A 23,632-nucleotide genomic window follows, 5' to 3' on the forward strand; every position below is an offset into this window, starting at 1 on the left:
CTTATGTTTTAACGAGTTCTTAGATAAAATGTCGGAGTTTGGTCTTAACCAAATTAATTTAATCTCGAACGAGTTTGGTAAGTTCTTAGATCTAGTCTATGTTGATAACGCTTTAATGTTCTCTGTTGTCCGATGTGACCCTTTGGTTCAGCCAGAGGACTGCGCCGACAATTTGCTGAACTTAACAAAATATGTTATAATAATTATATAAATAAAGTCAAAAATAATATTATACGTAATCCAAAATTGTTCTATGGTTTCGTCAACTCCAAACGCAGGATTTCTAGTTTTCCGTCTGCTATGAAATATAAGTCTAGTATGTCCAGTGACAATCACACCATTTCGCGGATTGCGCCCCGCGCGTAGGCGGGAGTAGGGTAATCGTTGGGTATTATTATTAAGATGAAAGTAATGATGTTGCTATTTAATTTCTGCTGCAATGGAAGGCATCTGATAAAAACTCTGAACTACTCGTAATAATGCCTTCTTGGTATAGCAATTTCTCATTTTACAGACTTATTGCCGATAATATCGGTCAGTCTGTGTAATAAATTAGGAGAGTATCCCCTCCATTAGTTTTAGGTTATCCGGTAGTATAAATTATGGCTATTAGTATTTATCTTCCGATAGCACTAATACCATGAATATAGTATTTTGTCTCGGACAAAAAGCAAGATATAGTAATTAAACATCCTTGCAAATTGTTAGAGTGTACAAAATTTTTTAATCTGTTACTGAACAGGGTGTATTTGTTTTATCACGAAGCTTGTATTTATAATTCATTATTGTGATGAGCTGAGTTCCTTTCGCATATCAGATCAGAAATTTCGCATACGTCCTGTTCTCACCAAGAAGTTTCTCATTTGTCGAAACCGCCAATATGGGACAACTATAGCTGCCATACAAGCTAATCGATAAAAACTTATAATTTGACATAGCATATAGCTCTCATGTATCAATCACCGATCGCGCAAGTCCTTATATAAAAAATTTTCCGAAGAAAATCTTTAAACCGACCATGTATAGCATATATATAGCTACCGTACAAACTTATCGATCAAAATCACTTTAAAGAGATTTGTATACCCTTTAATGCTATAAAAAGTGCACCTGTAAATGGTAATTTAGCTTCGGTGCAGCCTAATTTTAATGTTTTTCTTATTTCTAAAGAACTCATCCCTACGATATGATCTAAAAAAACAAGAAAAAACGTTAACAGTTGCACCGAAGCTAAATACCCTTCACAGGTGCATTTCTGTAAGTAATTATGTGTTCAGTTTGTATGGAAGCTATATGCTATAGTAATCCGATCTGAAAAATTTTTTCGGAGATTATATTATTATCTTACGTAGTAATCCATGTCTAATTTCGTGAAGATACCACGTCAAATGTGAAAGTTTTCCATGAACTTGATTTCGATTGTTCAGTTTGTATGGCAGCTATGTGCTATAGTTAACCGATCTAAACAATTTCTTCGGAGATTACATTGTTGGCTCAGGAAATTATCTATACCAAATTTCGTGAATATATCTTGTCAAATGTGTAAGTTTTCCATACAAGAACTTGATTCCGATCGTTCAGTTTGTATGGCTGCTAGATGTTATAGTGGTCCGATATCGGCACTTTCGACAAATGAGCTCTTGAAGAGAAAATGACGTTTGCAAAATTTCAAAACGATATCTTAAAAACTGAGGGACTAGTTCGTATATATACTGACAGACAGACGGACATGGCTAAATCGACTCAGCTCGACATACTGATCATTTATATATGTATATACTTTATAGGGTCTCCGACCCTTCCTTCGGTGTTACAAACTTTGTGACAAACTTAATATACCCTGTTCAGGGTATAAATATAATTAGTAAAGGGATTTGCGTAATATATTTTGTCCAGGTCTCGAATCGCGGCACTCGTTAACGAAATTCTTGTAGTACACACCTTTAGACCTCTTATTTACCTACAATATTGGCATATAACTTTTTTCTATAAGACTCGTAGTAAAAAATCACAAATAAATTATTTTACCCTTAATGTTTGTTATTTTATCTTTTGAGTCCGCTAGGTTTCGATCTACTATAAATTTCTTCTTTTTATCAATTTTAAAGGCCTGCACTAGTCTAATTTAAGTTATAAGCGAGCAAGTTATTGAAGCTACAATGTTAACTTAATTTTTATTTAAAAAAATGCTTTATTTTCTTAAAAAATGTTATGTAACAATAGCACAAAAATGAGGTAATTTTTTAAAGATTGGTAAATATTATAAATGTAAATTATGAAATATTGAGATGTAATTCTTCATGAACAAACAAACTCAGTCTCTTTTAGATTAACTTAATTTATATAAAATAGATACATTATACAATATAGAACAATGTCTAACTGAGCGGAGTGAAAACAATGTCAGCGCAGACACATGCAAACATTTCTGCATGGTAAACTGAAAAATGGTATTTTTAGTTATGACAATATTGAAATAAATGAACCCAACACAAAATGTAGAATTCACAATGATTGAAGTGTACTCAGTGTATTTTTAAAACAGTTTTCAGACAAAGGCCTTTTAACTGTTATTATTTTTGTTTACAGATATTACGAGACGGGATCCATTAAGCCGAGAGCGATAGGCGGATCCAAACCACGTGTTGCTACAACCCCTGTCGTACAAAAAATCGCCGATTACAAACGAGAATGTCCGAGCATTTTCGCGTGGGAAATAAGAGATCGATTATTGTCGGAACAAGTTTGCAATAGTGATAATATACCAAGCGTGAGTATATATTGAAACAATTTGATTTTTTAAGGATTTAATAAATGTATTATTGTGATATTGTGCCACTGTCGTTTTGCTTTCGCTTGAACAACTGTAGTCCTCAAAATACACATTAAGTTGATTTGTGGCGAGGATTCATTCAAACGTCTTTAAACATATAGCCAGGGGCGAATCCTGAAATAGTTTCTTGGGGGAGGTGGCATTTATTTAAAACATAAAGATTATTATATTAAATATAGTAGGATTTAAACAGTTTAATATCATGGTGGAAAAATTGCAAATTGACCTTCCAATATAAAAACCCTACTAAATTGACAGTGACATATGTTATTGCAATGTAAAATACTGTAGTCAGTTCGTGTATTGAATAAAAGTTTTTCACAAAACAAAACCATGTGGGCCAAGTTTTAAAAATTCAGAAATTCGTCTGCAGTGACTTCAGTGTCATAATGCGTGTACAGCAATGCCAGGCCGATCAGTCTATATTGAAGCATGTTCGTTATCAGCGACGTTTTTATGCGGCGAAGAGTGCAGAATATGCGAAGAAAACTATGAATTATGGTCTATATCGCAGTTCTGCAACTTTTCCAAAGCAGTAGTTCGTAACTTGTTGTCTTTTGACTTTTGCTTCTGCCCCCAATGACACTGCCAGTGCTCAAGTTCACCTTTGAGCTTCAAACGTCGCACGAAATTGTCATTATCCAAAAGGACTTTGAATATATCTATCAAGCAGTTAATAAGATTTTCCATTTCTTTCGTTTTCATAGTACATACATATCTTTCTGAAAGCAGCAAACTTAGTTTAAATCCATCCAATACTTCTCTAGAAATTCGCGTCTTCAAATCTTCGCCGATTTTATCCCACACTGAGTAGTATCCACCCAGTAGTATTCTTCACTTCACTTCTTGAAAGTCATGCAGAAATCCTCACGTTTTGCTTGTCGGCCACAGATTCTTGGTTTTTGTTCGTCAGATTTCAGTTCTGCCGCCATTTTTTTCGTGTCTGGATAAATGAATCGAAATTGTTTCTCATTTTTTTGTCTTCGATTTCGGAACGTTACAAGAGCGCATCTATCATATTTGATGCCTTCACCAGATCGATCGAATTTTTCTGAAGAATCACACTGAGTTAATGACTTAGACATAGAATATCACATAGGCAAAAAATTCTAATTATAAAACGTAATTTGGACACGGCAGCGATGAGTATAGTTACTTCTTCCGCTGTTTGTTTGGATTTACCTCCTCCGAATTCGCCACTGAGAAAGCCCAATTCCAATTCGGCTATAAAATATTCGAGTCCTCGTAATCTATTGTGAATCTTTGAATGCGTTTTTCTCAAAAATTCCTACTTTTTCCAATAGGCGAGACAAATAACTTTGACAATTTTTTCCGATCGACTTAAAATTTGGAGATTATATTTAGAATTGGATTTTGCATAGAAGTACGTACGGGAATTTCGATTAAAGAAAACTTTAGTACACCATCCCAGGTTTTCGAGAATAAAATGAGTATGGTCGGTAAGAAGGGGATCCTAGATCAGGAATATATACTCGTATAGCAGCGGGAAGCTTATAGTTTTCGAGAAATTTGCGTTTAAAGTTAAAAATTTCAAGATTCCGTATAAAATTGATTTTACGGTTATATTTTGCACTTTTATGTCTACTAACACTTCGCTAATTCGATTATACACATTTATTTTACGTTATATAAAGAAAAAATAGTTCTATATCAATATATTTGCTTATTGTTCAATTCTATTTATTTAACAACAACAAATTTGCAAACTGTTAAATAATCAGGTTTACCTTATCGACATTTTTTGTAAATGAACTAAAAGAAATAAATAATTATACCACAAACCTAGATAAAAAAATATAAAGAAATTACTCCAGTTTAATAGAACTAAAATGTTTTGTGGCTTATGCGTAAACGGATCCACGGTAAAATTCCGATTCCTTTGGCGCCGTAATTTGAAGGTGCCGTCGGGAAGTGGAAATCCTCTTTATCAAATGGGTACCGCAAACGATAAGTTTACGAGATATTCGACTTTAACATTTCAATAAGTTTTTCACCATATTTAACACACATTACGCACATTTTTCACTCGTAGTGGACATTAGTATATATATTATATTTCAAATTAAACACTCTTTCCATGAAAATTTATATTTTAAATTTTATAAAAAATAAGTAATATTATATAATAATATTATGTAATAAAATAATTAGGTTACCCCTACTGCCAAAGTAATCGGAGTTGTGCCAGATCTTCGTGAATGTTGGCATTTTTTCGCCAAATGTATTATAATATCGAATCCATAATGTGTTAGAATTACTTTTTCGTGAACGGCCTCAAATCTTATATGATATGATTTTATGTTAAATAAATATAATGAACAATAAGTTAAATATTAAGTTAAAGCTATTTTTGCAATATAATGTAAAATAAATGTTTGCAAACGAATTAGTGAAGTGCTAGTGGATATAAAAGTGTAAAATATAAGTGTAAAGTAAATTTTAAAACGAAAAACTATATATTTTAAATAGTTGAAATTTCCAACTTTAAACGCAAATATCTCGAAAACTATAACTTCTCCTCGGCTATAACTATACTTATTCATAATTGTACATATATAGCATGCCGTGGAGGAAACACCACATCGCAGTCGATTTAAATTAAATGAGAGTACTTGTGCAAATTATTTTGTTCTCCTCTACTGCTATATTTTTCGGTTAAAACATGTAATTTCCATTGCGCATTTTCTCACAGCCAGCTGTTACTCTCACTACAGTTGTCATTGTCTGGAATTTTATCTGTTGTTGCTCATTGGCTGTTGAGTAATGAACCAATCACGAATGTCTGTGCAAGAAAGGGCGCCAGCACATCAATTGCAACATGTCGTCCTGCACTTACATTACTAACCGCCATTCGTAAGCATTATATTGTAATACACATACAAACTTAATAAAAGAGAAACATTTTGTTTCGACAAATCTTTTCCTTCTTTATTGGTGTAGACACCACTTACGCGGTTATAGTCTATTTCGATAAATCCTAAAATATAATATATAATAGGAGATATACATATGCATACTTGTCAACAGAGTATAGCTAAGAACAATATATAGTACAGTAACAAATTTTATTGCATTAAACATATCTATAATACTAAGTAATCAAATTTAGAAAATAAATATAGAAAATAAAAAATCAAATGAGTTGTGCGTAGTGCGAGGGTTGCTTTTATATTTCGGGTTAAGAAGACGAAATCAAGTATCAATCATCAAAAGTCGTTTTTTGGTTTACAAAATATTCTCTATTAAGATTCATATACTTATGCAAGCGTGTGAACCAATTGTCGAAATTTGCCTCTTTGATTGAGCTATCTTCAAAACGAGATAGATTGAGCTATCTGAACGCATCAACCGACTCATTGACCTCGACCGACCAGACATTGACCTTCTAGTTCATATTTTACGAGCGGGAATAAAAAGAAATCACACGGTGCTAACTCAGGACTATACGGAGGATGACTCATCAAATCGATGTTTGGAGTGCTCAAAAAATGCAGCTGTGCCAGTCGATGTGTGAGAGCTGACATTGGCGTGGTGACTAGTGATCCGTCTTCGGAGGTTGGTTTTCCTGATTTATTGAAAGATAACTGACAACAAATGGTTGAGTATCACTTAGAACATACTATTCTGTATTGTTTCAGTGGTATGGTTGCGACATCTCCAGTTTAAAAAAAAAAACAAAGCAGACAACTATTTGCTTAGAAGCACTTCGTGGACTTCACAAAATTTCATCGACTTATTCCTAGCAGATTATGAGAAAATAATTTTACAATTTTATAGTGCACTTAATTTCAACCTTCAATAATGGGGTATGCGTCTTATCCCCTTTCTAATGAACTGTTAATTTTCAAAATCGGTGATCTTGCGAAATTTTGATGGACGACTTGACGTGACGTGACTCTACTGTAAATAACACAAAAAGCGCCTTTAGGACCAAAAGCGGCCAAAAATCGCCGGGTGTTGACAATATTAAAAAATCTAGCGAAATGTTTTGTTCAACTTCATTGTTCGACGAAATCGTGAATTACAATCAAATTTGGGATCATATTAACTTATTTTGAAGCACACAGACTTACTTAGTTTTACTACTATATTTCTTGACGGGGAGAACGCCAACCCGTGGATCGGGGGTCATTATATTAGCGATAATATAATTTTATAACTTTTATGAAAAAGTGTTTACATAATTTAATTAAAGGCCGATATAGATACATACGTTATAGTCAAATGGAAGATCGAAAATTTTTATATAAGTAATAATATACAAATTGTCCGATGACAAATCAAAGTAAATTTTATTGCATCTGGCGCTTTTTGGTTGTCGCTCTTTTGGTAGTTATTACAAACTGCTATACGAGGAGTGGGAAGGGCGATTTCAGTATTTTTCACACTGCCGGTAGGAGTTCTTACAATATGTACTATCTCTAAGCGAATTTTGGTGTGTAGTTTTAGGCATCCTTTTTGTAGTTTTTAACAAAACCGTTATAAGGGGAGTGGGCGGTGTTATTATGCGATTTCATCCATGTTTACACTGTCGGTAGGGGTTCTGAAAATATTTTGTCGAATCGAATTTAGTTGTTGTACTTGCTGCTGCAATCCTCTGTAAAAAGTTATGGGATTATACCTTAATTTAGTGTTTAGTTATAGCATTTTACAAGTGTCCGATCAATGCGGTTTTGTGGGCGTGGGATTATGCCCATCTACGAACTCGTTTTCACTTTTTTGCCGAGGAACATGTGTACCTAGTTTCATTAAGGTAGTTAAATCTTTACTGAAGTTAAAACTTGTACAGGCAGACGGACAGACAGACCATCACTCGGAATTTAATACGTCTCTTCATCCTGATCATTTATATATACATAATTGTAAGTATACCACTCAATAACTATCTTGATTACTTTTGGGCGATACGAACAACCGTTAGGTGAACAAAACAAGAATATAAGTTGTAGGGAGACTGAATTGCATTTGGATCGCATTACTTGGAATAATAATAGTCCAAAGCTTATCCTTCTTATGCCCAACAGTCTCACATAGTTCTAAACTAAATAAGATAGATTTAAGTTTATGTACTTAAAAATAATGAAGATGACGAGAAGAGTTGAAATTCGAATGTCTGTCTGTTCATCCGTCTGTCGAGAATCAGTTTGTAGATGGGCGTTATCGAACTACTGTGGGCACGACAAGGCCATTAAGCGAAAACTTTTGAAGTGCAATAACTTAACACTTAATAAAGATGAAGGGTACAGGGGATCGCAGTAACAAGAAACACCTGTGGGTTTAAAATAAAAAAAAAGAAAATCGCATGGCTTCGGCCTCCAATTGGTTAAATGTACATATACCTTTAACCACTTAAGCTGCAATAGCGAAATTCGCTCAGGACAAATCATAAAGTATCCCTACCAGTACTGTAAAAATGAATGAACTCGGAACCCTACCCCGCCCATTTCCAACACAACGGTACTTTCGGGAGATTTTCTTGAGCATACTATCGACCAACATGTCATGTAAGTTATTCTAATCAATATGATAAAGCGTTTTTACTCAAAACAGTGTATCTTTGTTCCTAAAATAGATAAATCCCATATAACCAATATCAAAATTGAACATCTGGTTAATTTTGCTCCTTATTGAAGCCCAAGACAATTAGTATGTGGCATTTAGTACTACAAGTATGTGTGATATTGTCAAAAAGATAAAATATATTTTTATATATTTGAAAACCAAGCAAATAAATCAAATGTGCAGGAATGAGAACTAAAGTCATGACATTTAGAGAAAATATTCATTTAGTTTGATATAAAAAAAATATTAACAGTAAAGGACTAAGCGGCATCAAAGAGCAAGTCGGAATATTACATTTCATTTCCAAAAATATAAAAGGACTGTAAACTGTTCCTTTTAGAATTGATACTAAGAATATTATCAAGCAATTCCCTACGACTATAAGTTTTTAAAGACTAGTGTACTCGTATGGAGGTAGACTTAACCTAGAATTACATCAGAAATGCGAAATATAAAATGTTTTTAAATAGACTTGTCAGAATGGATTTGGTAACTAGGGTTTCGTACCACAGAGCTATATTCCAATATAGGACAAACCAGCGTTGTAAAAATAGTTTTAGTTCTCTATAAGAACAGAGTTTAACAAAACTATGAACACAATTCGCTTTAAAAACCATGGTATCAATATGAAAATTAAAATAAAGCATACGGTCCATAATAACTCCCAAATCAACAAAGCTAAAAAGCTCTGTAGTCTATAGCTTTTGATAACAAAGATCTGAAATTTGTGTTACATATTCTGCGATTCAATGGCAAATATTTTTAGATATGTGAGCAATTTTTGCAAAGCTTGTTTTCAGCTCGTAACTCGCATAGTATTGTTAAAATAACAGTGCTTATGGTTGATTTTTCACCAAAATATCGAATGTATAATTAAAAATTGGAGAGAATTATTTCCTTATAATAGTATATCTGTATGTTAAAAAAGGGTTAAAGCAGGTCAATATTTACCTTATCTCCCATATACCAAATGTAAATATTTTTGAGCTTCCGGGTGACTTTATAGTATACCGCATACACATATTGGCCAATATTTAATTTATTTTAATAAAATTAAGAGAGCTTCTTTTTCGGTGCATCTTTGTGCTTAGAACGAATAAACTCTAATGAAAACTTTCCGTGGACTTCATACATATACCCCGGCTTTAATCCTTGTAAGTAGCAAGAGTATGCAATGTTCGGTTATTCTAGAACTTAAGTCTTCCTTACTAGTTATATGTATGTATTATATGCTATTGCTAAGGGTAATAATTGTGCGTGGCAGGTGACGCCATAAATAATATAAAGTTTTTTGCTGCACATGCATCAAGAGTACAAGCTCATCTCATTTCAATTACTGTATCGGCCACCCGAGAATTTACCTTTCACCCTTTTTATTGCTTTGCCTTAATTACTACCAAAACGGTTTGTTTAAAAAATATAAATTAAGGTCTTACTAAGATTGTCTTTACTATAAAAATTAGTTCTTATTTAAATTCCCCGGGTGTACGGTACAATAACTAGAACTGAAACGAGACACAATTTTGACCAGATATTAGTCGTGGACCAGCTACTTCTGTCTGATATAACCGTAAATAAGTATATGCAACAAAGACAAATTATAACTGCATTGAGTAATAAAATTTTGCTTGAGTGGCAGCGTGCGCGCCGCAGTTTATTTGATCTGACTTATCGCCTTCGCCTTTTCATGATTTATTTCATCTTGGCATGGTGATCTGTAGAATTCGCATTTATGCGCCACGTGACTTCCCTCGCACTGTACATCAACCTCAGAGCAGGCACGCTCATATACATGCATACTGAGTGGTCAAATGTGTCACTTCCCTTGTTAATTAAATGTTCGACATATGAAATCAAAGAGATGAACGCCGTTCTATCTTTTCATACATTTGTGCGCGCGTGTTTAAGTGTTTGTACGCAGAAGTGATGTGTGTTGCGGCTTTGATGTGTTAATTATGTGGTCACCCTAATTAAACTTGAATTCTTTATAAAAAAAATACGTTCAAATGAAAAAGAGACTATTTAATGCTGAATTCGGTAGCAATCTTCCAAATAAAATATTGTCTTAGCTATCACCTACCAACAAAAATCAGAAACTAATTGATCAATCTTACACCGTAATAGTAGACTATATTCTCACGGCAGTTGAGCCTATGTAACCGAAGCAGACCGCAAATTATTTCAGGAATGTTTTCTCGCTACAATTTGCGGAACATACATCTTTTATCTGAGTTGCACTAATTGAAGTTTTCTATGCACTTTGTTCCATAAAATTTAAGTATTATTTTGTTCTTAACCAATTGATATATATTATTTAAAGGTATCCTCAATAAATCGGGTTCTACGAAATTTGGCTTCGCAAAAAGAGCAGCAAGCACAACAACAAAACGAATCGGTATACGAGAAGTTACGTATGTTTAATGGACAATCAGGAGGATGGGCTTGGTACCCCAGTAATACAACACCGGCACACCTGGCCTTGCCACCCACGCCGACAGCAACGAATTTAACAGGGCAAATAGTCCGCGATGATTTACCAAAACGCGGTAAGTATACTTACATAACGCCTTACACTTAAAACAAGTACGGTAGTGCTCTCCCAAGTCGTAAAAATATTTCTATATTTTCAGTAAAATTTCAGTTACTTTGTAAAGAAAGTATAATAAAGAAATAAATAAATAAACGCACATTTTATTGGTCAAAAAAGTCTTTTCGTATTTTGTCAATAGGTGTCGTTGCAATGCCACACAATCCGCCAATGAAATTTGTAAAGTTTACGGAGACGATTTTGTATGAGTTCTATAGCACACAGCGAGCTAACCGCTTTCGTTCTGGAAATTTCGAAATTCCGATTTACACTGATGGAATAATGCCTCAAAGGGACAAATGGCAAAAAGAGTTCGACTAAAATGGTACATATTTGTTTATTTATTTATTGTTATAATTATAAAAAAAAAAAAATAAGTTGAAGTTTGATTAGAAATACGAAAAGACTTTTCCCAATATAATCCTTCTCATATTAATTTGTACAGATCAAATAATTTTTAGTGATGGCAAGATTAATATTTCATATCAAAAAATCTTAATATCGGTTTTATCGAATCTGCGGTACAATGAAAAAATAAAAAATTTTCTTCACAAAAACTTGTCATCGTGATTCGAGATTTTTTGGAAAATGTAGAGTTGGTGGGGATAATATCATTTTTCTAACACCAAATTTTTTTTGGAAATTAATAACTAGTAAATTGCTGCTTTAGTCCATTAATGGTAATGCGCGATAATAGAACATTGCTCATCAAAGCACTGACAGATTCTTTCTCTGAAGACGTGCTCGGCTAGCTGTGTATTCTCCGATCAACCACGGTTCAAATATTCTTCAATAGAGTTTTTGATTGGAATTGCTGTATTTTATGAGTACTGGAGGCGCAGGCAGAGCCTCATATTGGCTTTATGACTGAATTGTATAGAAGGTCTTTATGGCTCAAGCAGAGATGCTGCATTTTTGGAGAATTGTGTCTCTTTCAGATCAAATGCCTATCTAGGTGAATGCTTTACTTCGCTCAGTTGAGCGATCATTACGTTGTTTAACTTCAGTCTTGGGTATGTTTCCGTTTTTAAGCTTAGTATCAGCTCTCAAGAAATGTAAAAACTTCATATAAAAAAAAAAAAAACGCTTAAGAAATGGTCAAGAAAACTTCCTGCGGTAAATTTTATTTTGCTTGTAGACAGCTCTGAAGAAACGTACTTCTAATTTTTAATACATTTTTTTAATTAAATACATATTGGGCAATCCTGGTTTTGCGAAAAAACAATTAATCAACAATTTTTTCTTGAAGGAAATGCAAAGTAATCATTAAATTCATCCTAAATTCGTTAAAATCATTATTATGAGCATTGTTCATTTTGAAATGTTGTATAAAACTTATCAATCATCAACAACATTCCTTAAATCGCAATGAAAGTATACACATACATACATACATACTTATTACAAACAAAGTTTATTTTCTTTGTTTATTCTCTCTTGCTCTTCTAACGAGGATCATTCACAATGTGTAACTAGCTGTCAAAATTACTTGAAGAAATAATGTATTTTTTTCATTTATTACTTAGGAGCTGGATACCTACCTTTAGAGCGAATATACTTACATATGTGCTCGTTCACTTTTGTGCGTCAGTTTAACCGCCAACTTCCAACGAGTTTTAAGTGATTTTCTAGTGGGTTTATGGTGTCGTCTGTGAGTGTTGAAGTTAGTATTTTGCACTCGTTGGAAAGTCTGCGGTAAATAAAACATTTAGCATTGATCCCACTGCCTTGAGGAACTGCAGCCAGAATTGGATACTCCTATAAAACAAATTCCTTAACTTTCATTATAAACCACTCGTTTGTAAGGTATGATATGATGGATTTTTTTGGGTAAAAAATTTTAATTTTATGTCCTTAATGTCATATTTTATCAACTTCTTGAGCCACGTCAAGAAATAGCGCTGAGCAGCAACCTTTCAACTCAAATGACCTGCTGATCTCATTGGTGATTTGATGGAAAAACCGAACTAATGACTTGAAATAATTTCGTATTCATGGAAAGGAATGGACAAGAAGCTAATTGGTCGATACGATAACGGCAACGTTGCGCTTTTCCAGGGTTGGCTATAGTAATAATCGGCGACTTTTCTACCTTTTTGGAAAATATCAAAATATTAAGTTGTCTTTAAAAAGTTGACACAAGAAATTGAAAGCAATATTTGGTAACTCTATTAGCATTTTCAGTGCTATGTTGTCAACTTCTTTTTATTCAACGTTTTTATGTTAACTTATATCTTAGATGAAGTTGTAAACACTTTGGCAGTAACCCTCAGAACATTGTGGGACAGTGATGGAATCAAGAAATTGTTCACTGCCATATTTGGCTGAAGTACTACGCAAAAATGTTCTGCAAAACAGTTTGCCTTTTCTTCTCCAGAACAGGAACAAGCACCATTTTTTTTTTTGTTTGTCTGAGCGGTCTCTTAATTTCTACTAGTGGCATAAAGATTTTCTCGGTGTTCCATAGTGAGTTTCCTTGAGCAGAATTCGGCGTCAAAAGTTTAAAACTTTCACTAGAGAACGTAAATTATAGAGAAGGTCCAACAACGGACAAGCGTGTGAACTGTCAAAAGCTAACAAAATGCGATGAGCTTGTTTTGCCACAGCTAGCTAAAGCTTAGTATCCAACTCTCAAGAAATGTAAAAACTTCAAACTTAAGAAACAGTCAAGAAACTTTCCTGTTATAAATTTACTTGTGCCAGTATGCAGCTCTAAAGAAATCTAGTCCTAATTTTTAATAGTTTTTTTTTCAATAAAATGCGAATATGGCAAACCTGGTTTTGCGAAGAAACGTCAAATCAACAATTGTTTCTTGAGGGAAATTCAAAGTAATCATTAAATTCATCCCAAGATAGTTAAATATAGGTTATAGGTATGAAGTATAGTTACTTTTGAAATGATGCATAAAACTTACCAATCATCAACAACGTTCCTTAAATCGCAATGAAAATGTTTATGTTATTACACAAATCTTACATACATATTACACACAAAGGTGTATTTATTTGTTGTCTCTTGCTCTTCTAATGTGGATCATTCACAATGCGTAACCAGCTGTCAAAATTACTTAAAGAAATAATGTATTTTTTTTTCTTGAGCAATTACTTGAGAGCTGTATACGAACCTTAAGAAGGAGAAATTTTAACAGTGGCGCGTAAACCGAGTTGAGTATTCAATGAAAATTGTGCTCAGAAGTATATATTGTTATTACAGACGTACATATGTTGGCCTTTTGCTTATATTTTAACACGTTTACATGCAATCATATTAATTGATATGATTATCATTTTGCTTTTAAAAAATTAATTTGTGAGTTAGTTCACACCTGGGGCTTTCAGGAAAGCCCTCAACCTCCCCTCAATCCCCACCAGGGGCTGAGCATTAGCCATCTTAGATTTCAATTTTGCATAGTAAATTGTATTCTACTTCTTGAGAACTTTCATGGGTAGATGGGATTGATAAAACCTACGTTAACCGCCATTTTGTAGCGGCCGCCGTCTGGATTTCAATTTTTTATAGTATATTGCATTCTGCTTGTTGAGCCCTTTCATTTGATACCAATATTGATGGGATTAAAACCTACGTTATCCACATTTCGTAGCGGCGGCCATCTTGAATTTATAATGATAATGAAAAAACATAATTGTATTGTCACCAAAATCCAAAGAGTATACAAAATTTTAGATTAATCGGTTGACAGGAAGAGGGTGAAATTTGAATTACTAAATTTGACCCAAGAATAAATAATAAATAAAACAAACGGGGTGAGCTAAATAAAACCATTTAAAAACTTAATATGTTACAATAATATTTCACTTTAATTTTAATATGTAAGTACAATTCAAATGCAAATCATGATATTATCGTTTAGCAGTAATATAATGTGCACGCACTGCTATATCTGCACATATTGTGCGTATGACATTCCCACACAAACAATACTTACCCAAGCCCACACAAACACCATTATATATCCCCGAGCATACCTTTTCCGACAACTTATAATTAATTAAGTTAAACTTATATTAATTGAATATTTAGGTATTTAATGCATGCAGGATTTTATTATATATTTCCAAAGATTTTAAGAAATTCATCATGAAATAGTTCAATGTACGTACATGCTTGTGTGCTCTGATATAAAATACAGCTATTGACAGCTAATTAGAAACACTCCCTTTTTTGTAGGTGGCTGATAGGAATGATAGGTGTTACTCTATCTACTACTAAATTCACTCTCTTTTGTAGTTGTGAAGTTAATGTTCTTTTAATTTTTTCCCCAAATCGTAAATGCGATGCGCTATAAAAGGTAAATTAAGTGCGACAGCTAATTAGAAACCCTTGCTTAAAAAATTAACATTCCCCAAGGAATGCTCGAAATAAATTGTTTTTAATATCCGTAAGCATATCTTCGTCTACTTTACTGGCGTAGACCCCGCTTATGCGATTATAGCCGAGTTAACAACAGCGCGCCAGTCGTTTCTTCTTTTCGCTACATGGCGCCAATTTTATATTCCAAGCGAAGTCAGGTCCTTCTCCTTCTTCCTCCTCTACTTCCTTCGGCGGGTACTGCGTCGAATACCTTCAGAGCTGGACTGTTTTCGTCCATTTGAACAACATGACCTATCCATCGTAGCCGCTGTCTTTTAACTCGCTGAACTATGTCAATGTCGTCATATAGCTCATCGTTCACTTTTCTCTCGAAAACTCGCAACGCCGACTCATCAGTTGTCATCGTCCAAGGCTCTGCACCATATAGCAGGACGGAAATTATGAGCGACTTACAGAGTTTGGCTCTTGTTCGTCGAGAGAGGACTTTACTTTTCAATTGCCTACTCAGTATGAAGTGGCACCTGTTGGCAAGAGTTATAGTGCGTTGTATTTCCAGGCTGCCATTGTGGTGGTGTTTATGATGGTTCCCAAATATACGAAACTATCCACAACTTCAATGTTATGACTGTCAACAGTCCCATTTGCTTTGCTTCCTTGTCCAGTCTGGAGAAACCAGAACTTACGGCGCGGGTGTTGAATCCGATGATATCAATATCATTGGCATACACCAGCAGCTGTACTCTCTTATAAAATATTATATCTGCTCGATTATGTTCTGCAGCTCGAATTATTTTCGCTAGCAGCAGGTTAAAGAAGTTATAGAGTGTTTTCTTGGTCTGAAACCTCGTTGGGTATCGAACGGCTCGAAGAGGTCCTTCCCGATCCTGACGGAGCTTTTGATGTTGCTCAACGTGAGTATACACAGTCGTATTAAATTCGCGGGGATTCCAAATTCAGACATCGCGGCGTAAAGGCAGCTCCTTTTCGTGCTGTCGAAAGCAGCTTTGAAATCGACGAAGAGATGGTGAGTGTCGATTCTCCTTTCACGGGTCTTTTCCAAGATTTGGCGCATGGTGAATATCTGGTCGGTTGTTGATTTTCCAGGTCTGAAGCAACACTGATAAGGTCCAATCAGTTTGTTGACGGTGGGCTTTAATCTTTCACACAATACGCTCGATAGAACCTCATGTGCAATGTTAAGGAGGCTTATCACACGGTAGTTGGCGCAGATTGTGGGGTCTCCTTTTTTAAGAATTGGGCATAGCACACTTAAATTCCAATCGTTGGGCACGCTTTCGTCCGACCGTTCTCCGCCGCCGTGTTTGAATAGCGTTGTACGTTCCGATTCAGCAGGCTGGAGAAGTGTTCCCTCCATAATTTGAGTATGCTCTGGGCATCGGTGACTAGATCACCTTTGGGGGTTCTACAAGAGTATGCTCCGGTCTTGAAACCTCCTGTAAGCCGCCTAATTTTTTCGTACAATTTTAGAGCATTACCCCTGTCGGCCAACTTATCAAGCTCTTCGTACTCACGCATTTCGGCCTCTTTCTTTTCTGTCTGTAAATGCGTCTCGCTTCCCTCTTCAGCTCTCGGTATCTATCCCCTCCCGCACGTGTTGTGGTCGATCGTAACGTTGCGAGGTAGGCAGCCTGTTTTCTCTCCGCTGCGACACGGCACTCCTCGTCGTACTAGCTGTTCTTTTGCACTTTTCGAAAACCAATGGTTTCGGTTGCAGCTGTACGTAAGGAGTTTCAAATGCCGTCCCACAGTTCCTTTATACCGAGTTGTTGACGAGTGCTCTCAGAGAGCAGGAGTGAAAGCCGAGTAGAAAATCGTTCGGCAGTCTGTTGTGTTTGCAGCTTCTCGACGTCGAACCTTCCTTGTGTTTGTTGACGATAAGTTGAAGAACCTCGCTTTAATGCGGTTGTAGCTATTTTTGTGAGGACATCAACCAGCTAGGCAGCGGCACCTTCCGAATTAAGGRACCGGACATTCCAGGTGCATGCCCTCAACTCGTAGTCCTTATTTCCTGGCGGGTCCCAAAACCAGCGCACAACCCTATGTAGGGGATGTTTCGCCTTCTCACTTTAACTCGCCTTCAAACGGATGTTCTTAGGCTACCCAGAGGATACTTGGTCAAAGGCCTCGAAGTCGTCAGCTGCTTGAGCCATATGTAATTGAATAATTTCTGGCCACTCCCAAGTGAATGGCGATCAGACGACTTTCCTCACTTGCATGAACTTCTACATATGACTTCATCCTACATAAACATACACAGAATTTTAATATTATTTTCAATATTGCACGCAAAGGAAAAAACCGAAAAACTTCAACAGAAATATGCCACAGAATTTGTACTATCTGCCGAAGAGTTCCAAAAAAGGGTTACACTGACATACTACGTGAAAGTCAAGTAGAATATAACGTCCAAGTATCCAAGAGAAATTACCTGACGTTTGGTCGAATCTGGACTTCACAGAAGGCCAGCACGCAGGAACTCACTTCTGACTAGAATTCGTAGAAACGACGCGTAGACTTTGCCAACTCTTCTTGGTCAACGGAGGTATGTCGCTTGGAACGATGTAACAAAAATCAATCGCTTAGGTTTTCATGGTCGAAGGTATGTTTGCCGTCCAATAATTGAAGAATTCGATCCTCGCTATGTTCCACGCGTAGTTGATTATGGTGGAGAATCAACTAGGGTGGGGGAATTTTTTATTTGGAATGGTGTAGGTCCACTCCAAAGGAATTTTAAAAAGGAAGAAATACGTCGACATCTTAAAAAATGTCATGTTGCCATTGACGGAAGAGTTTTTTAATGAAGATTCCATCAATGTTTTGGAATGGGAATTGTCCAGCCCAGACTTAAAACTTATAGAACATCTCTGGTTGATGTTAAAAGAGTAAAAAAAAATATCCCAAATATCCCAAAATTGTGTTTGTTCTTTGTGATGAAATTACAACGGCATGGCAAGCTACACCATTGGTGCGCTGTCAAAGTCTTATAACGTAAATTCGGAATCGATGTGAAGCAATATTAAAGTAAAATAGATGACCAACAAATACTAAATGAAAACAAGCAAGTTTTTGTAATGTCATTATTTTTTGTTGGTAAAATATTTCCCTTTCTAATTAATTGTCGCTCTTAAATCATTGATTCCACATGCTTTTGTTACAACCTTCAAAACAAAAACGAATTTTAAGCAAAATTATATTATGCAATAAAATAAGTGAAAATACAATAAATAAACGTGATTTATTGGAAATAACATCATTATCTTCAAAATAGGTGTCGTTTCTAATTAGCTGTCAACAGCTGTATACAGAAAATATGCATATGTAATATATAATACATAAATTATATGCAGAGTCGTTTGCCCATTGTAAATATGCGAATCTGTAAGCGTACATTCCTTAACATCGGAAATAGCATAATTCTTCTCATTTAACACGGAAAATACTCAATTCTGCTATTTTCCCCCTGATGTTAAATGTGGTGAAACACACTAAAAATTTTTCTGTGTTGTGGTGAAACACGCTAATCGAAAACAGTAAATATCCCAAAAGTGAAAAATTCCTAATCGTGAACCTTCTCTATGATATACATACGTTCTCTGCTTTCACGATTACTCTACCATTCTCGATGTAGTCTTCGTTTTACGATTAAAGGCGTTCAATTAGGCTGATAGTGGTTATTATTGTACTTCGGTGATTATCTCTTGGTTTGCTACAGTAGTCGCTTTTGACAGCAAACAGTTGAATAAGTTAATACTGGGTCAAACCACATCAAGTGATTAATAATCTGCAAAAACAAGTTGATTCATGCCGTATGAAGATGTACAGAGATGCAAATATTCCCGTAAGTATACCGTGTATGTGTTTGTATATGGCGGGGCTTTTTTCGGGGACAGATGTCATAACTAACACTTATTTGTTCTATTTAAGTGCAGAAAGTTCCAGACTTTGTGAATACACAGCCCTTAATTCATTCCTTCTTTATTAAAAGCCCCTAACGGTTCCCATCGGTCGAATCAGCTGACATGACCTATTTTAAGAGAGCTCAATGTAAATGATTAGTCCACCGCTTCTACGCTTCACCGTAGAAACGACTCAGCTGATTGCTCTCTCACAACGCAGGGTTCCAGTCTCGATATACTGTAGTAATTATAAGAATTGTAAATAATTGATTAGTTAGATGTGCACAAAATTATATATGCGTACTGAGTAATGGCAACACTGTTCAAATGAAAACAAAAGAGAATGGCTAATTTCTACGTTGTCCTTACGAGCTCAACTTTTCACAAATTTTGTTCGCTACGGGCGGCAACTAAGAAAGAGAGGAGCGTAAGTCGCTGTTCCTGCAACAGTTTCTCTATTTCAGCTAATATGCTTATTTGCAAACCAAAGTACTGCAATACATATATGCCGCCTATGACTACTTCAAATTAAGCTCTGACGTAGACTTGCCTACGAAATATAAGTACTTTGACATACGCATGTAGCAGAGATAATACTATGTTCGGACCGACAACGAGAACATGTTTTCGTGGGAAAAACTGGTTTTCGCACGAAAACTTTTATTTTCGTCCATGTAAAATCAGTCAAACGAAAACGCAGTTTTCGCTGAAAACTACTTGAAAACTTACATTCCATCGATGTTTTTGGAAGACATGTTTTGCCGGCCCTAAATTGGCACTTCATATTTGTTTACATTCCACATGCAAATACCGCTGTCGCTTGATATTCTCATATTAAGGGGATTCTCTTGCTCTTACAAAACCTTGCACCGTACAGAAATAGCACAATTTTTCCTTTGGTGCAATGGCACATCAACAAACACACGCAGAAAATGAATTGCATTGGCTGTAAAATATAATATGTCAGACCAAAACCCATGTTTATTTTCGTGCCGTCATATATCACTAGATTCTGCAATGGGTGCTCTCTTGGCCTTGCATATTTCGGTATAGGNCGGTGCCTTATCAAGTGAATACGGGGAGTGGTTAATGGTTAAAATGTGATTTTTGGTCAAATAAACCTCTTTAATGATGTCCTTCGAATGTTGGAATCTGAGCAACTTTTGGTCGTCAGTCAATTTGTGCGGAACAAACCGTGCACACACCTTTCGTAAGCCCAAATGTTCGGTCAAAACGCACAGTTTCGATGGAATTTTTGGTGATCACGGATTTTGATTGGCCTACAAGTTGATCGAATCACGACGAATTTGAAAACATTGAAATCACTCGTACACTCTGCTACGGGATAGGCAGTCATCGCCATAAACTTGTTTCATCAATTGAAACGTTTCGGTAAAAGTTTTACCAATTTTAAAACAAAATTTAATGTTGGCTCTTTGTTCGACGCTATTTATGGATCCGGCGAAGCGTTGCTGTGGTTTACATTTTATACTATTATTCATATAACAAACTATTCAATATAGTGAAATTTTCATTTACGAGTAAGGGCGAAAGCCTTTTTATCGGTATAAGAACCCAGGGGATTGCAGTTGAGGTTTAATTTTGAATATGTTCATACAAATAAATGTCAATGGAAAAAATAACAGATTTAAGGCCGTTTTCTCAGTTAAGCTAATAGTATCTGTCAGTTCTAATTAAAAAAAAGTTCTTTATCGAAAGAAGGAACCTTGGCTAAGTTTACCAGAATTTAACTTAGAAATGGCTGCTAACTAAACATTGAGAAAATGGTCCTTAAGATTTGGAAGTTTACTAAAAATTACCATTACAGTTGAACTTTTCTAACTTGAATCACCATAATCAACAAAACAATTTCGAGTTATGGCAGAAAATTTGTATGCAATTTGACTTCAATTGCTAATTTAAGAGTTCGAGTTATGGAGAACTTCGAGTTATGGAAGTTCAATTCTATTATATTTTTTGGGGGATTGTGAATGCATGCGTATGTTTAGAAATATACATAGTGAAATCTCCCATAAACGAACACTGACCAACCGGCCTTTCTGTCCAGTTATTAGAGTTGTCCACTTAAGAGAGCGTCGGTTTAAGCGTCCATTTAATGCAGCTCTCACTGTATTTCTCATTTATGAATTGTTTTTACTATCCTATCTTCTAAGCTGATTCAAACTGGACACAATGTGACAAATTTTGCCAAAATCGGTTCAGTTTAGGAGTCTATCGCGGACAAATTATATTATTTTGAACTTTCAATACTTAATAGAGTGAATGAAGCCTGTTAGCTCTCAATTATTAAATGTTTTTATTAATTTTTAATTGAGAATTAATATTAATTTAAATTAATTTTTCTCAATTTTCACTGTTCTGCAGTATGTTCTTAGCGATCTTAAACGACGACAACAAATCTCTGCGTTCACATATGTATATTTTTGGTGGAATTTCAATCTGCCCATTCCAATTCCGAAAGTTTGGTACATGAGCGATTCTCACATTTCCAGGGGCAGAAGAGTTGGACATCTCTTTATACTATGTTCGGACCGACAATGAAAACATGTTTTCGTGGGAAAAATCTGTCAAACGAAAACACATTGAAAATCAGTTTTCGCTGAAAACTACTTGAAAACTTACATTCCACTAATTATAATCGATACCTGTTCTAGTTTAATCGATTTTATTGGAAGACATATTTTGCCGGCCCTAAATTGTCACTTGATATTTGTTTACATTCCATATATTATATAAATACAGCTGTCACTTTATATTGTCATATTAGGAGGATTCTCTTGTTCTTGCAAAATCCTTGCACGGTGCTCAAATTGCAGAATTTGCCTCTCGGTGCAACGGCACCGGCACAAATTATTTATTTTCATGCGATGACACGTAAAAATATAATTGAAACACTGTTTTAGCTGTAATTTTACATAAAGACATATTTCGTCGTTAAATTGCTGAGGAAGGTAAGTTTTAAGTAGATTTTATAACTTCTACTTAAATTATATAGATTTGTTACAGGTTTTTGTTCAGAACGTATGCAGAATGTGCGCTAATTCACAATAGTCATTCTCAATAAATTGATAGAATCAGCCGTTCATATATCACTAGATTCTGCAATGGGTGCTCTCTTGGCCTTGCATATTTCGGTATAGGCTTTTCTCATTTTGTGTCATCGTGCAATCTTGCAAGAGCAAGAGAATGCCGCTTTTGATAGTCGTCAGTGAAAACTCATCGAAAACACACATTGTCGGTCCGAACGTCTTAGATTCCACAACCCACAAATGTGTTCAAGATGTTTTCAATGTCGGTCCGAACAAAGTATAATACTATAATACTATAAGTATAATACTATGTTCGGAGCGACATTTTACATGGACAACTCATAAATTTATTTGTTTGTTTACATTTTGAGCAACGAGAATGGTACATTTTGGATGCCTTAATATTGGCTCGCGACGAGCACTAATTTTATTTTTTTCTGCTTTTCCATTTTTCTATATCAAGAGGGGGATTCTCTTGCTCTTGCACGATTGCGCTATGACACAAAATGCAAAAATCCTATACCGAAATATGCAAGGCCAAGAGAGCACCCATTGCAGAATCTAGTGATATATGAACGGCTGATTCTATCAATTTATTGAGAATGACTATTGTGAATTAGCGCACATTCTGCATACGTTCTGAACAAAAACCTGTAACAAATCTATATAATTTAAGTAGAAGTTATAAAATCTACTTAAAACTTACCTTCCTCAGCAATTTAACGACGAAATATGTCTTTATGTAAAATTACAGCTAAAACAGTGTTTCAATTATATTTTTACGTGTCATCGCATGAAAATAAATAATTTGTGCCGGTGCCGTTGCACCGAGAGGCAAATTCTGCAATTTGAGCACCGTGCAAGGATTTTGCAAGAACAAGAGAATCCTCCTAATATGACAATATAAAGTGACAGCTGTATTTATATAATATATGGAATGTAAACAAATATCAAGTGACAATTTAGGGCCGGCAAAATATGTCTTCCAATAAAATCGATTAAACTAGAACAGGTATCGATTATAATTAGTGGAATGTAAGTTTTCAAGTAGTTTTCAGCGAAAACTGATTTTCAATGTGTTTTCGTTTGACAGATTTTTCCCACGAAAACATGTTTTCATTGTCGGTCCGAACATAGTATAAAGAGATGTCCAACTCTTCTGCCCCTGGAAATGTGAGAATCGCTCATGTACCAAACTTTCGGAATTGGAATGGGCAGATTGAAATTCCACCAAAAATATACATATGTGAACGCAGAGATTTGTTGTCGTCGTTTAAGATCGCTAAGAACATACTGCAGAACAGTGAAAATTGAGAAAAATTAATTTAA

The 23,632-nt window shown here is 35.2% G+C and overlaps 1 protein-coding gene across 2 annotated transcripts in view; it reads left to right on the forward strand.

Annotated features, from left to right (window-relative positions):
- The window catches only part of LOC108972651 (paired box protein Pax-6), a 76,427-nt gene that overhangs the window by 7,828 nt on the left and 44,967 nt on the right, over positions 1-23,632 (forward strand). For both annotated transcript variants that reach the window (XM_018939334.1, XM_018939335.1), the window contains exons 2-3: positions 2,590-2,770; positions 10,737-10,962. In XM_018939334.1, coding sequence (XP_018794879.1) covers positions 2,590-2,770; positions 10,737-10,962 — 407 coding nt within the window. The remainder of the gene's footprint in view (positions 1-2,589; positions 2,771-10,736; positions 10,963-23,632) is intronic.

The sequence above is a fragment of the Bactrocera latifrons genome, unplaced genomic scaffold (genome assembly GCF_001853355.1).
Source record: "Bactrocera latifrons isolate USDA-ARS-PBARC rearing strain unplaced genomic scaffold, ASM185335v1 scaffold_411, whole genome shotgun sequence".
Lineage (NCBI taxonomy): Eukaryota > Metazoa > Arthropoda > Insecta > Diptera > Tephritidae > Bactrocera > Bactrocera latifrons.